At 50.0% G+C, this 15627-nt stretch overlaps 1 protein-coding gene across 2 annotated transcripts in view; it reads left to right on the forward strand.

Annotated features, from left to right (window-relative positions):
• Positions 1–13333, forward strand: part of LOC309627805 (uncharacterized protein) — a 28038-nt gene extending 14705 nt beyond the window's left edge. The window contains exons 7-12 of one of the 2 annotated variants that reach the window (XM_082390001.1): positions 3546–3614; positions 3745–3853; positions 6644–6847; positions 7532–7623; positions 10072–10201; positions 12505–13333. In XM_082390001.1, the coding sequence (XP_082246127.1) occupies positions 3546–3614; positions 3745–3853; positions 6644–6847; positions 7532–7623; positions 10072–10201; positions 12505–12509 (609 nt within the window). In that variant the 3' untranslated portion in view covers positions 12510–13333. The remainder of the gene's footprint in view (positions 1–3545; positions 3615–3744; positions 3854–6643; positions 6848–7531; positions 7624–10071; positions 10202–12504) is intronic. The other variant, XM_082390000.1, reaches the window with a different exon arrangement.
• Positions 13334–15627: the final 2294 nt, after the last annotated feature.

Consider the following 15627-nt stretch of genomic DNA (forward strand, 5'->3'; position numbering starts at 1 on the left):
TGAATGCTACCTTATATGGCAAAAAACGGGTTGGTCTTTGAAGTTGTGATCTAAGTTAAGATCTTGAGGGAGGGGAATTATGCAGTCACAAGTGTCCCTAGAAGAGGGAGGGAGAGGGACATTTGACACAGAAGACGAAGAAGCCATGTGACCACTGGCAGAGATTGGAGTGATGTGGCCACAAGCTAAGGAAGCTGTCAGCCACCAGAAGAGGCTGGAAGAGGCAGGAACAGTTTCTCCCCAGCACCTCCAGAGGGAACTAAGCCCTGCCCACACCTTAATTTTGGTCTAGTAAGGCTGATTTCAGACTTCTGGCCTCCGAAACTATGAGAGAGTAAACTTCTGTTGTTTTAAGCCATCCAGTTAGTGGTAGTTGGTTATGGCAGCCCCAGGAAACCACAGCATCCGGGCACAGGATTTCATGCACTGCTGGAGTGTGGCTCACACATCAGTCCCTTATGGAGGCCTTTCTTTGTGTGTTCCTTGGACAAGTATGTACTGAGCCCAGCTCGGTGGGAGGTGGGAGACCAGGCTGAGGATGCAGAGGTGGGTGAAGCACAGCCTGACGGCTCCTGTTCAGGGGAAACTGGCAAGTGTGCAACACTTCACACCAGGATCTGCTGTGATGGACACACGTGCACGGTGAGAGCAGCCCCTGACTCTGGGCGAGTCAGTCTCAGGGCAGGTGATTCTGAGATGATGCTCGTGAAGAAGAAATGGGAAATTCCTAGAGGAAATGCTGGCCGGATGGAAATGAAGCACAGCGGGAGCTCTAGGCTGGGGAAACAAGCATTGCAAAGGCCCGGGGATGGGAAGCAGCCCAGTGTGTGTGTGGGACCCTGAGCAGCTCAGGACGCCTGGAGCAGACAGCGTGTGTGTGGGGACGAGGACACGGCAGTGGGGACCAGGGCTGTCAGGTGGTCTGAGCTAAGGTGTAACTTGTAGGTGTTTCCCCTTTGAATTTAATTGATGATGAAATATATATAGTTAACAAATGAAGAACAATTGAAAGTGAATCTTAAGGGGCAGATGTGTTTACATTGAAACGTTCTGGAAGGCTACACAAGAAGCTCTTGTAGTACAGTGAGTAGAAATGGGAGTTGGGTACCTTTTACTTTTCACTTTACACCCCCCCTTTTCCGTTACTTTCAACATGCATTTATAATAGCTTTAAACATTGTTTGAAGTACACCACCTTCTATCATTAGAAAATGATTTGAGACTTAGAGGGCAAAGGACTTCCTGTGTCCATTGTCCACCTGAAAGGTCAGCCCTCTGCGGCCCAGGCTGGAGCCGCTATGAAAGGAGCCACATGAGTGGAAGTCCCGCCGGCAGCCCCTCCCCCTGAAGGGGTCTGCTGTGCGCAGCCAGCTACTCTCCCACCAACCCAGCCATCCTCTCCCTGGAGCCTGCGCTGGCTCCCCATTGCTTTCCATGACCTGGCGTCCATCTCCCTACCCACCATGTCCCCCACCCACCATGGAGGGAGGCCAGCAGGCACCACGCTTTTTTAGATCCTTGCCTTTCTTCCTCACCCATTCTGTGACCTTAGTCAAGGCTGAGGCTGGCCTTCCTCATAACAAAATATAGCTCAGAACATGACTGTGAATGATGTAAGAGCTGACAGTCATGCAGTGTCCATGCCTGGCTTGAAAATATTAGTCACTGTTATTGTTTCACGTCTCATATCTCTGTACACCAGTGTAGGTGGGACCGTGTGTCACATTCTTTATGGGGCTGCCCTGTTAATACCTGGTAATGCAGGGGCACGAAGCCAAGAGGCCAAGGGCCAGTAGCTCAGCGCCTGGTACCCAATGAAAGTGCAGCTGCTCTAGTTGAATTTGAAGGGAAACATGCACTGATTCTCATAGATGAAGACCTCACACTTTTACGGAGAAATAGTCAGGATAAATGGTTCCTGGCTATTGTTTTTCTTGGACACTTTTTCTTGGGTGCCTGTGATTCATCTTCTCTTGACAGTGGTTCCTAGTCTTGGCTTCGGGTTGTGAAAGGATTTGTACTAGGGATTACCTGAATGAGTTTTGGGTCCCTCCCATAATTGTTCAAAAGGTCACCAAACCTAGAAGGCTCAGCCCCACCACCCTGGGCTACGTGCGATTAATTTTACAATAATGACGTATTTCTATAAGCAAAAGTGAGAGGATGGAATTTTTTGTTGAGGTGTACTTGCAGCTTGGATGTTCGCTCTGATGTCTTGGCACCGGCCTTGATGAGCATTTGGGGCCCTTTCTCGGCAGTGGCCTCTCTCTCCTCCGTGAAGTTCCCTCCTGACGAGTCCCCCTCCCTCTGCCAGCCCTCCTCATCTTCCCGCGGTGGAGCTCCCTGGGGCCCCCTTGCTCCTGGCCTCTCTTAGCAGGTCTTTCTGCTCATTTAGTGAGAGGCGGAGGCAAGCCTCACAGAGGGTGCGGAAGGAACCCTACAGACACTCTTCCAGTTGGGGGCACCTATCTGGGCTGAAGGAGTGCCCCTCTGATGCGGGAGAGGATTCCTGAGAAGCAGAGTGAGTGGCAGTGTCCTGAGCCTGGTCAGGTCCCCGCCAGCTCTCGGGGCGGCAGGGGACACTTCAAGTCTGTGACAGGAACCATCTCTTGTCAGAGCTTGGGGAGTTTTTACATCTCTGAACTAAATGTAAGCAAATACATACAGCTCTATTTTTTTTTAATTAACTGTTTTTCTTTTAAAAATAATATACGTGGGCTTCCCTGGTGGCGCAGTGGTTAAGAATCCGCCTGCGAATGCAGGGGACGCGGGTTTGCGCCCCAGTCTGGGAAGATCCCACATGCCGCAGAGCGGCTAGACCCGTGAGCCACAACTACTGAGCCTGCGCGTCTGGAGCCTGTGCTCCGCAACAAGAGAGGCCGTGATAGTGAGAGACCCGTGCACCGCGATGAAGAGTGGCCCCCGCTCGCCGCAACTGGAGAAAGCCCTCGCACAGAAACGAAGACCCAACACAGCCAAAATAAATAAATAAATAAATAAATAAAAATTAAAAAAAAACAAAAACAAAAACAAAACAAAACCGTGGTCTTCAAATTAAAAAAAAAAAAAATCTTAAAAAAAAAAAGTCTCCTTTCCCCCCAAAAAACTAATAAAAAGGTAAACTATGTATTCTATATTAAAAATATATATATATATACGTGCATGGTAAAAAAAAAAAAATGCAAACAGTGCACAAAGGTTTACAATGAGAGGTGGGTTCTGTGCACAGAGCCCCAGACCCTCACTCCCCCGCCCCATCCCTGCATCCCAAGGCATCCACTACGACCAGTTTCTAGTGCATCTTCCAGAATAGTCCATGGATGTATGAGCACCTACAGGTTAGTACATATGTATTTTGATGAAAGGACACATCTTTGTCATTTAGTCACAGAGTTCATTTTGTTCATGTTTTCAAAGCAAACTCTTTGAAAATATGAAAAACTCAGAATTGGTTGTGGACTCAGACAACACCACCAATTCTCAAAACCTCCCTGTCATACCCTCTTTGGCACGTTCCTAACACTTTCTCTCTCACTCGGTGACAGAGGCCTTGGGATGAGTTGAAATTCTCAGCCGTGCTCAGAAAAGCCTCAACTCGGCAAGCGATCTCACAGGTGAAAAGAGGACTAGCAAGATCCAGCCTGGCCCGCCTGAAGCCCATCTGCCGTTTTAAGCTAATTTTATGTTCAGAGAAGGCGGGATCCCGCCTCCTCCCTGCTCACCAGAAACTGTCTCGGTCCACAGGGGGATGAGAATGATGACCTGTACTGTCGGACCTGCAGGCAGTTCTTCAGTTCCCTGCATAACAAGCGAGAGCACCTGCTGGGGAAGCAGCACCTGCAGAACCTCACAGGTAACCAGCCTCTGCTCAGTGCAGCCCCTGCTCTGCACCGTGCTTGCTGAGTGGGCTGGGGCCACTTACTTAACCTCTCTGTGCTTCCACTACCTCATCGGTAAAGTAAGGTTGAAATCGCCTGCCTCACAGGGCTCTTCTGAAGATGGATATCAGAGCCGTGTGCAGGCCTGGTTCAGCTGAGATGTCACCTCCCCCAGGAAGTCTTTCCTGGTTTCAGACATGGGGTGGGGGGCTCCTGAGGGTGTGACATGTATCCTTTGCTTAATAATTATCATCCCCTGCTACTGTCACCATCACCCTGCAACATGTGTGTGTGCACATACATGCAGAGACACAAGACACACTCACACACAGTCATGACTGTGTGTGCACGCACACACACACACACGTCTGTTCTCCTGGAAGGAAGGAGCCATGTGGTTTAGGACATATCTCTTACCCACAGTAGAGTCTCAATAAACATTTGATGAGGGAATGCACACATGTACAGGAGGCTCACCTTTGTCTGGGGTTTGTAAGGAAATAAACTGTCTTCAGTAATGTCTTGTTGAAGGTGAATAATGGCAATGAAAGTAAAAATGAATCTCATTACCTGAAACTGAGTATAATGTGTGCACTCCATATGCCTAGAGTTATACTGTGTAAATTACCCGCTGGAGAGGATTATGGCTCATTTCAAAATCTATAAAATCATGTACTGGGGGACCATGAGGCTGTAGATACGTGTGGCTCTGATTCCATGTAACTCTCTGAGGGCCTTTGCAGTTATTTAAAGGGAAACAGACATGGGCACGCCTTGCTTCGTCTTCTCCCTAAACTGCCTACCAGTTTTATGTTAACAGGCTCTCAAGAGCGTTTCCATGTCTGCCTTAATTGCTGTGATATTGTTGGAAAGCAGGGCTTTGAGCAGCTGCGGTATCTGAGTCTCTGGGTCTCTGAGTCTCGGTCTTGATGGGAGGGGGCATTAGCCACTCATCCTTTCAGAGCAGGATCTCATGTGGCTCTCGTTGCCTGGGATCCCCCCAACCCCTCGAGATGAGAGTGAGCCCAGGGACCGCCTGCTCCTGCTGTCACCGCCCCAGAAGAACCTGAGCGGTCCCCTCCCCGGCTCTCCACTCCCTCTCAGCAAAACCAGGGTGGGGAGCAGGCATGCGGCAAGGTCCCAGAGCTCTTTGGTTTAACAGTGTTATTGAGATCTAATTCACACACCATAAAACTCACCCACAGAAAGTAGTTTTCAGCATATTCACAGATATGTGCAACCACCACTGCAATTACGTTTAGAACATTTTCATCACCGCAACAGAACCCATCCCCGTGAGCAGTCACTCCCCATTCCTGGGCAGCCACTAGGGTGCCTTCTGCCTCCATAGGAGGCTCTGGCAGTTTAATACTTGATGTCTCCTTTCTGTGGTGACAACAGTCATCCCCGCCTTGGTGACATCTTAGGTGGGCAGCACCCTGTCACCATTAAGGACCTGAGTTTGAATCCCTGCTCTGCCACTTACTGTGTTTATCACCTTGGCTGAACTCTCTGCCCACTGCCTTCATTTTTTCAAGTGCAAAATTGGGAATAATGATAATAATACTGACCTCACAGGGCTGTCATAAGGAAATGAGTTAATCCTGTGATGCCCGGCACACTCTGGGTGTCCACTGTGTTATTATTATGAGCTTGGGGGCTGTAGCGGATAAGCAACTCCCTACCTCCCCCCTTACTTTCCAGGAATCTCAAACTGCTAATGGTTCCCTGTAGCTCCCTGCTCTGCAATTTCTTTTCATCTCCCCTCAAGCTGCCCTTCTCCAGGAATGGCCTTCCCACCTCTGTGTACTGGGTCTCACTCCTATTCATCCTTCAAAACCCTATCAAAAAGGTGAATAATAGCAAGTGCTGGGGAGGCTGTGGAGGAATCACATCCTGATTCACTGCTGGTGGGAATGTCAAATGGGGCAGCCACTTTGGAAAACAGTCTGGCAGTTCCTCAAAAATTTAGTTACTGTATGACCCAGCAATTCCACTCCTAGGTATGTACCCAAGAGAACGAAATATATATGTTCACACAATATTATGAATGTACATGACAACATTATTCATAGTAGCCCCAAAGTGGAAACAACCCAAACATCCATCAACTGATAAATGGATAAACAAAATACGGTCCATTCATGCAGTGGAGTATTATTCAGCCTGAAGAGGAGTGAGGTACTGATATGTACTACAATGTAGATGAACCTTGAAAACAAACATGGTAAGTTAAAAGTCCAGTCACAAAGGACCACAGATTGTATGATTTCCTGTATATGAAATGTCCAGAATAGGGAAATCTGTAGAGACAGAAAGCAGGTTAGTGGTTGCCTAAGGCTGAGGGAGGGTTGGGGAGTGGGGGTGATGGCTAAACGGAACCAGAGTTTTCTTGGGGAGGTGATGCATATGTTCTAAAAATGATTGTGGTGGTGACTGCACATATCTGAATATACTAAAAACCATTTAAGTATATACTTTTAATGGGTAAATTGTATGGTATGTGATTTAGATCTCAATGAAGTGGTTTGGAAAAAAGATACCCGTCTCAGTCAAGGACCCCCTCCTCCAGGAAGCCTCCCTTGCTGCCCTCCATCTGGCACTGGTCCCAGTACATTCTTCTTGTACATCTGGAGACCTGGGCAGGGACTGGGGTTCGGAAGGGATGGGCTTGCCCATATCTGGACAGAGGGCCAGACCCCGAGGAGCCGCTCATCTTTTGCTCAAGGGGCTGACCTTTGACACGGGATTTCTTTGCTTTTTAGGGGAATTTGAAAAAGATTCTGTCGAGTGCTTGAAGCATCTGGAGCCTCTGGAGGGAGAGGTAGGTCAGAATTTGAACAAAGGGGACTCAGAGGAGGAAGCTGAGTGCCCTGATCCACTTCCACTCAGAGGCCTGATTCCAGAGACGAGTTTTGCTTCACTTGACTTATGTTTCTTGCAAGAGTTCATCTTTAAACTTCTGAAAAGTGAGTAGTCAAGTTCTACAACTCCCTAGTAACTTTGGTGACCAAGGGTTTTATAATCCTAGTAAGAGCAACCTACATAATAGGTTATAATATTAAGTGGAACAAAAAAAAAGAAAAAAAAAGAAAGGTTGCAATTACGAGAATAACAATAAGTAAAGATAATAAATAATCAGATGGGAAATAACTGAGGGCTTCCGGTAAGCCAGGCACAGGTCTAAGAAGTTTATACAAATTACCTTTTAATTGTGAGATCGGTTATAGTATCACCTCCTTTTAAAGATGAGAAAAGTGCAGCATGGGGAGGTTAAGTAACTTGCCCATGGTTGCATAGACAGTGAGCTGAGATGGGATGGGTTCCAAGACCCATGTTCTTCATAACTTCCCTACGATCTCAACTATATTTATAAAATTATGCATATGTGAATCTGTGCCAATGTTAACAGTGGTTACCTCTGGCAGGCAAGAGGAAGGTGCTGTTTTTCTTTATTCCTTTCTTATTTCCCCCAATGGATAGGTGTCCTTTATATTATCAGAATGAAATAGGCAATATCAAAAAGGGTTTTGAGGACACCCTGTACATGTCAGGGTCCCAGCTGTTGCCTGTGTGAGGTGCAGTTCAAAGAGAAGGGGAGGTTTTGATGGAAAGAACAGGTAAAGACGGCCTTCTCTCCCCTTTCCTCCCAGTCAAAGAATTTGAGCTCAGAGAGCTGAGGAAGACTTTAGAAAGAGCTCAAGTAGAGCAGGAGGCCCTGCAGAGGCAGCTGCTGGAGTTCCAGGTGAGGCTCTCGGGAGGGAAGCGCCCAGTCCCATCTCTGTAGCCCCATTGCTCAGCTCAGGGCCCCACCTGGTGGGGTCGGGAAGCAGGGGAAGAAGACCGTGTGGTCCAATTGAAATAACGCATCACAAACCAAGGTGCTACTCGCCTCCCCACCATTCCTGCTAGAGCATACTTGTTGTATATTCTTGTAAAATACGGAGTGTTTGTGTTTTCGACGTAGAGAAATTGTGCTGTGAGCCTTCTCGTGCTGCGTGCTTGCTTCACGCAAGGCTCCGTGTTCATCCACGCTGCCCCGTGGCATTTGGCCTGTTACTTCTGCACCCACTGCATGCCCCTGGCCCACTCCCCTCGCTGGGGGCCCCGGTTTGCACCACCTTAGGGTGTGACGAGCATCCTTGCTCGCATCCTGTTCCATGAGAGGTGGTCTGGACCACATACCGTAAGGAGGGTTGCCTTGTGTTGATTGTGAATAATTTTCAGTTGGCAAGTGTGTGCACATTTATGCATTGATGGGTGGTACCTGTTTTGATGAAAGCAAAGAGAAGATGAGGTGAAACCGTGCATAAAGTCACAATTTTTAAATGTGTTATTTTATTCTGATTACAAAATTAAGTTATAGTCCTTGAAGAAAATTTTGAAATTTCAGAAGAAATTTTGAAATCTTTCAGAAAAATGAAATCCAATCATTAGAGAAGCATCATTAACATTTGTGTAGCATCTTTTAGTCTTGTTTTCCACAAATATCTAAATCTGTTTACATAGATAAATATATTTGTATATTATCTATATATGTATGTATCTCTGTATTTATCTAAATAGGTAGAGATAGGTAGGTAGGTAGGAAGAGAGACAGAGACAAAGGAAAAATTGGAATAAAAACCACACAGTTTGATTCCTACGGTTGCCATTTCATTCCATGGTAGGTAAGCATTTTCACATCTCCTTCGATGTCCTTGTATGAATTGCCTCTCATGGCTGCAAAATATGTCATTATGTGGATGAACCATAATGGATTCCCGTTTCCCAGTTGGTGGGCATTTTGGCTACATCCAATCATTATATTATAATAACGCAGTGAACACTCTTGTCAGTCTGTACACTCGTCCTTGAGCTCCCTGGGGAGGGATTCCTAGAAGTCTGATGCTTACTTAACAAGCACAAGCCTTAAAGAGGTCCAGAAAGGAGGTGGCATCTGCTGTCGTTCCGAGCACAGGCTCTCGGGGTTGGAATACAGGCTCTGCCCCCAGCTGTGTGCCTCGAGCTCCCCTCTTCATTTCTTCACCTCCCCGGTTATCAGTCTCTCCATGCACCACGGGGGGGAACAGTAGGTCTGCCCCATGGGGTGGTTGTGAGCGATTAAATGAGCTGATCCACCTGGCAGGGTACCAGTGGGCATCACAGCATCGCCCTCTGGGGCTGTCCCCTCCAATGCCTCCAGCAGACTCTTCATCCCACACTTCTGTGCACCCCAAAGTTCCACCGCCATTCCTGTTTCCTTTGAGTGTAGTTTTGTTAAAGAACTTTGAAGAACAGTGAACGGTTAAAAAAATATTTTAAAAAAAGGAAATACCCCAGTTATCTGAAGCCATCGTGCAATGACCCCCCTGACATAGGTCCCTGGAAATCAGCCCTGCCAGGGCTCCTCGCTTAGCAGCCTAGGCGGCAGGGAGAGTGTGTGCCGGGGTGGGGAGGGGTGTCCCTTACTGTCCGGGACCTCCTTAGCAAGGCATCTCACTGAACTCCCAGCCCACATCTTAGAGGAGGACAACCACGCCTGCCTCCCAGGGATGCTGGGAGGGGCCGAGGGCGGGGCACACAGTCAAGCTTTCTCCAGGGTGGGAGCCCACCCACTGCACACACAGCCCTTGCCCTGGGGCTGCCCCATGTCATCCTGGCCCCCAGGGCCCTGCAGATGGCAGCATGAGAAGGGCTGGCTCGGAAATCAGGCCCAGCTGTGGGTCTGGGCTCCCCTCCATGGTCAGGGGGCTGGGGCAGGCCACTGACACCCCGGAACCTTGCTTCCCAGGTGGGGACACATCCTCAGCAGGAGGGTGAGTGAGATACTGAGCGATATAAAGGGTCCAGCCTGAAGTAATAGGGTTTTTAACAAGTGGGGGCTGTGTGAGTGGGGTGGCTCTTTTACTTATTGGAAGTGGGGAGGGGAGATTGACTATGTTCATGGATTCTGTGTGTGCCCTACAAGAGCAGCTGCAAGACCCTCTTTGTTTAATTGTTTATTTGATTACTTATCTACTTGGAGCCTATTTACTTATATACTCATTTACTTTTAATTATTTATTGTTCATTTACTTATTTACTTTCTCATTTACTTATATACATATTTATATACTTATTTATTCACTTGTTCGTTTGTTCATTCATTCATTCATTCATTCCATTGGAAAGTCTTGGAGCTAGCTGCCTGAACACTTTGGTGTTCTTTTAGAACCGGCAGCAGAGGCTGGAGGTGGAGCTGGCCGGCCTGAAGACCTACGGGGTCGTCCTGGAGAAGGAGTTTGAGAACCTGAACATGGTCCTGATGCTGTCCCACTTCGGCCTGCGAGTCATAGACACGAGTGAGCCTGCTGTCCGGGGCTGTCCCTTTCCCCCTCTCCCCAGGCCACGCGCATGCTCCCTCCAGGTCCTCGCTGGTCTGTAAAACCGAGGCCCAGACGTTCCTGTCCATTCACTTATTCATGCCTGCGTCCCTCACTTCTTCACTCAGCATGCTTCCCGCATGGCCAGTGCGTCCAGGCTTGGTGCTGGGTGCTGGGGGATGTACGGAGATGAACGATGATACTGTGATCCTAAAGCCAGCACCCACAGGGTGCCAGACCCTGAGCTGGGCACCGCCAGGGGATGAAGAGGTGGAGAAGCCCCTGGTCTCAAGCTCTAATCAGGTGGACAGACCCTCAGTCACTAGACTGTCGGGGTGCAGTGTCCCAGCGGGGAGCTGCCCTCCATGGACAAGATGCTGTGGGCACTCAGTTGGGAGGCAGTTCCCTATCTATGGGAGGTGGGCTTCTAGAAGGACTTGACAGAGGAAGGACCCAAGAGGACAGTCCCAAACTCCTGAGGCAAAGAAGGGGCCAGAGGCACAGCAGGCAGGGAGCCCCGCATGTGCCAAGGCGGTGAGGGAGGGCGTAGAGCACATGCGTGGCTGTGTCCTGTGCAGGCCTGGTGCAAACACTCTTCTCTTTGAAGAAAAAGTCATGAATACCATTTCATTGTAAAATGTTTAAATGTGACCTTTTGGAGAAACATAAAATGTGAACATTCCCCTTCACTCCCCACTCCCCTGCCCGATCTCTTCCCTGCCCTCCCTAGAAGCTTTTACTGTTCGCATCTTCCTGCATCTCCTTCCTTCCAGCCGTTTTCTATCTGTTTATGAATGGGGTGGTGTTAAAAATCATTAACAACAGGAATTTCTTGAGACATGGCTGGCCATGAGCTGAGAGCAGGGTCCCTGGAGCCCCTGCTGGACCAGGCCTTAACCCCCTTGGTTGCTGGATTGGGCAGCTCCTGGGCAGTTAGGGGCCCTTGGGCAGTGGCTGTTTACCAATCAGTCTGGCAGATGTCAGTACTTTCAGACCTGGTATAGCCTCCCTGGTGCATTACTGGCTGGCCACCAGCACTGTGCAGGCGAGAATCAGACGGATTTGTTCACTGACAGCTTGTCTGTTTGCTACGAATGGGACAGCGCCCCAGTCCCCTGCTGATTCACGCTGGCTGGGACACGTGGGGTTTCACATCACGGTGAAGCACTGACTCCAGAACACATCGCATCTGGGCACAGGGTGGAGGGTCCCTGCTCTATAAATAGCGAAGCCTCAAGGCCAAGGGCCCCGGCAGTGAGACGGATGGAGCAGGTCCTGCTGCTGTGGAAATTTGGAGACCTGTCCTCTTTCCCTCCCGTGCCCTCTCCTCCCCATCCTCGCTTGAGAGCATCGGCCCTGGCCAGATTCCATGTGAATTTTTGTACTTACATAGTGTAAGTGAGATTAGGGAGAGGTGGCCAGGCTTGAGCGCTCCTAAGAAAGGAGGGTTACACAGGCTCAGGTTCCTACTGGATGTGGGAAGCAGGTAGGAGGTGTGTTCTCCAGTGTTGATAAGCCCGTGGGCCCCAGCTCTCTCTCCCTCCCTGTGGCCTCTTTCTTTCCTTGTGAATTGGATCCATTTACTGCAGTCATGGCACCGGCAGCTCTGGGGAGCAGACGAAGGATGCTATGGGAGTTGGTTAATGCCCACGTGTTTTCACATGGTGTCCTTCCCAGGGAAGGCATGATGGAGGGCATTGGATGTGGTGCCTGGGCAGTATAATGTAAAGGAAACCTGGCTTTTAGAAAGCATTTACTGATCATTGGCTCCAAATTTATCATTGCATCTGGTGTCAAGTAATGTCCAGAAAGTGGTTTTGCAGGTTCAGCTCCTTCTCTGCTCCCACCACCCTCTGTTTCCTGTGGTGGGCAGGAAACAGCCCACTCAGCCCACTCACTTGGTTCACTACATCCAGAGACATCCTCTGAGCCCTGGGCTTGGTGCTGGGAAGCCAGAAATTCCCGGAGACATTTTATGACCTCACAGCGCTCCAAGTCTCAGAGGGTGACACTAGGGAATAAATTGGGGCTGATGATGTGACCCAGCCGTCCTGCCTAAGCCTGAGTCGTGTGCAATGGAGCACCAGGTGGGCCCTCCTCTCAGACCCCCTTCTGCAGGACCCTGTCCGAGTTCTCTGTCCGGGACCAGTGCACAGTTGTCTCTGCAGGAGTGTCTGAGATGAGCAGAGCAAGCCTGGATCATGCTTCATCTGAAGGAGCCCTTGGGCTCCATAGCTTTTTCCTGGCAGTAAACTGTCTGCTCTCCCTTTCCAACTCTGCAGCATAAAGCAGTGCCCACCCCTGCACCAACGGAACCCCAGGACGCATTCTGGACACACGGGGGTCAGCTTCCAAAGATGCATTTCCCTCAGTGGAGGAAGAGTGGAAGATCCTGGGGTCCTGCGGATGGGACGGCCAGGACGGCTCTACTGACCCAGGAAAGAATAAATTGTGCATGTGTGTTTGCACAACAGACTCAATCTGTCTTTTGTCTGGGGCTTGGCAGCGTCTGCCCTGTAAGTATTCCTTCTACGGACTAAAAGTTGAGCAGCTTTAATCTGGGAAAATGTTGCTGGAGCGTGCCTGCCTCTGCAAGCACAGAGAGCGAGTGCAGTGCCTACCCGCTCGCAGAGCACACTGGGCCCGGCAGCCCTGAGCCTCCGGCGCACTTTGAGCAGCCCCTCTCCTGCTCGGTCTCTTGGACACTTTGGTTTCCTCTGCTGAATTATAAAGGCAGTAGTGCTGCCCATCAGCCTCAAGGGATGGGATGAAGATGGAGTAACACAGTCAACTTGTATGAATTTAGGTCCCCTGGAAGCTGACCTTGAGATCAGGACCTGCATGAAGCAGGTTGTTTGGGAGGTGATCCCAAGTAGGGGAGTGGGGAAATGAAACAGAGAGGGGAGGACAGACATGAGAGGGTACAGTGTATAAAGAAGAAACTGTGGCTGAACCCCCGGGGAAATTCTGGGAGCCAGGGAAGGACCCATACCTGAGAGCATCTCACCCAGTGGCCTGGAAGGTGGGGTATTTATCCACCAAGTCCCTTCCATCAGTGCTGGAGGATGGCTTCCAGGAAGGGTCAGTTCCTTTTCCTTCCAGCCTGCTGTGCAGGTGACAAGGGGTGGGCGGGCACAGGAGGCCAGAAGAGCCTTGAGCAGGGAAATGTACGCTGCAGTTGGAATGCTGGCCAGTGTGCCCCCTGGGGTGGCAAGGACAAGGGATGTGGGTAGGGCACCAGCAGTGTCTGTTATGGGGCTGTCGTAGGGCTTTATAGGCTATTAATTGATATACAGCTACAAAACGGGGGCAGGGGTCATGGTGGGTCCTGTACACACATGGGTGTAGACATCAGGGACTAGGTCTGCCTGCCTGAAGCAAAGACCCGACCACAGTGGCTTCACCACGTAACGAAAGGTCCAGCAGTGAGCAGCAGGGACAGGGACAGCAGCTACCCAGAGGGGCCCAGGCACCTCTTTCTACTCAGTTCCCTCCAGCATTGGTTCTTGTGCGTATATCCATTGCCCCCAGGGTAGCTCTCCAGCCTCCAGCATTGCTTCTGCACTCCAGGCATGGTGGGGGCAAAGGGAAGGGCAAAAGGGAGGCTCCAGCCGGTCAGCCTCCTTTTACAAAGAGCTTCCAGAGAGCCCCACTTTCTAGAAGAGTTTCCAGAAAGCAACTTCCACTTGTATCTCGGGGACCAAGATGGCGACATTTGGCCAAGACAGCTGCAAGAGAGGCTGGGAAATGTATTTTAGGTGAAAACAGGACCACCCAGAGCAAAGTGGTTTGGGTTAGTGAGGAAAAAGGAGTTAGTTAGAGAAGAAATGGGAGGGCAGAGGGCAAGCCCCAGTGGACACCATTTCTAGAGGAGGAAGCCAGCTTGTTGTGACCCTGTGGGGGTCTGTGTGCAGTCTGGCTGGCGTCCTGTGGAGGAGCCCAGCGTCTCTCTGCTCAGCAGATGATGATGGAGTGTCTCCGAGCCTGTTTATGGCAGCATTCAGCTGGGGTGATAGCCGCTACTCTAGTGCTGTTGAAAGCCTGCTCTGTACCTGGCGCTTTGTACACATTTCACTTAATGCACCCAATGCCCTTGCAAGGCAGCTCTGCTTGAGCCACTTACTTACTGATGGAAAGACAGGAGCCCAGTAATTGGCCCGAGATGAGATGCTGTTGGCAAGGGGGCCAGATTTGGTTTCCATCACAACTGTATCCTATGGAAATTCAGCGCTTTGCTTTAACCGCGTGGGCCTACAGGACTCGCAGCTGCTTTGCAGGAAGAAGGTCATCTGTCTCTTTCCAAACCAACTCAGTCGCTCCCTCCCTACAGTCACCCTGTCCCACATTTACCTACAGCTCAAAGCCACACTCCCTGAATCTTGCTGAATAAGAACACCCAGATGATCCAAATTAGACCATCAAGAGGACTGCCAGATTTAGCAAATAAAAATACAGGACACTAGTTAAATTTGAATTCAGATAAACAATGACTTTTAGTATAAGTATGTCCCATACAATATTGAGGACGTACTGAAAAATCGTTCAAAAAATTTTAACCAGACACTCCATATTTTATCTGACAGCCCTAACACGAATGCCTCGCTGGCTGTGTAACTCACCAAGCTCAGCCCCTTCATTTTATCGGCAGGAGAACATGTGGCTTTCTCCCAGGAGGATGCATGGCACATTGGTGGTGGCGCCTGAACTATATCCAGGTCCCAGGATCTGAGACCCTGACTTTTTCACCAAACCAAGAGAAGCAGGCAATGGCAGGTCCTAAGAGAGGCAGGGCGGGCCTCCTCGGGTGCAGGTGGAAACTTTACCCATGGATGGTGGGCAAGTTTGATTCTAGCCTCAGCTCTGCTTCCAAAACCCTGCGGGGCCTGGAACCCATCCTTTCATTTCTGTTTTCCCACTTCCTGCAAGGGAGCTGGACTAGCCCGGGTCTAACACTTCAAGTCTGAATGCCCAAACACACCCTGACATATATTATCTCCACTTAGCAGCTGTGGGATTCTGAGCAAGGCATTTCTTCCTGGAGCCTCAGTTTTCTGCTCTGTAAAATGGGGATGTCAACACCTGGTGGGGTCACTGCCAGGACCAAGGAGCTGTGCCTTATAAGGCACCCTGCACAGGGCCTGCAAGCTGCAGGGGCTCTGGACGTGGATGTGCCTGTTGCCCCTGACAACCGCTCTGCCAGGATCCATCCTGGGACTCATGGTGGCAATAAGACCTTGATCGACCACCTGACAGGTGCTGAGTGTGTCGCCTGTCTCATGCTCGTCCCCACGGCCGAGCGTCTTTGCTGAAGTGACTCCATTCACCAGGCACCATGGGGTCTGGCTTGGGTTTAGGTTTCTCACACCCCTCCAGGGCTCTGGCAGTGCAGGACCCCATGCCACTGT

The sequence above is a fragment of the Balaenoptera borealis genome (assembly GCF_965194805.1).
Source record: "Balaenoptera borealis genome assembly, chromosome: 4".
Lineage (NCBI taxonomy): Eukaryota > Metazoa > Chordata > Mammalia > Artiodactyla > Balaenopteridae > Balaenoptera > Balaenoptera borealis.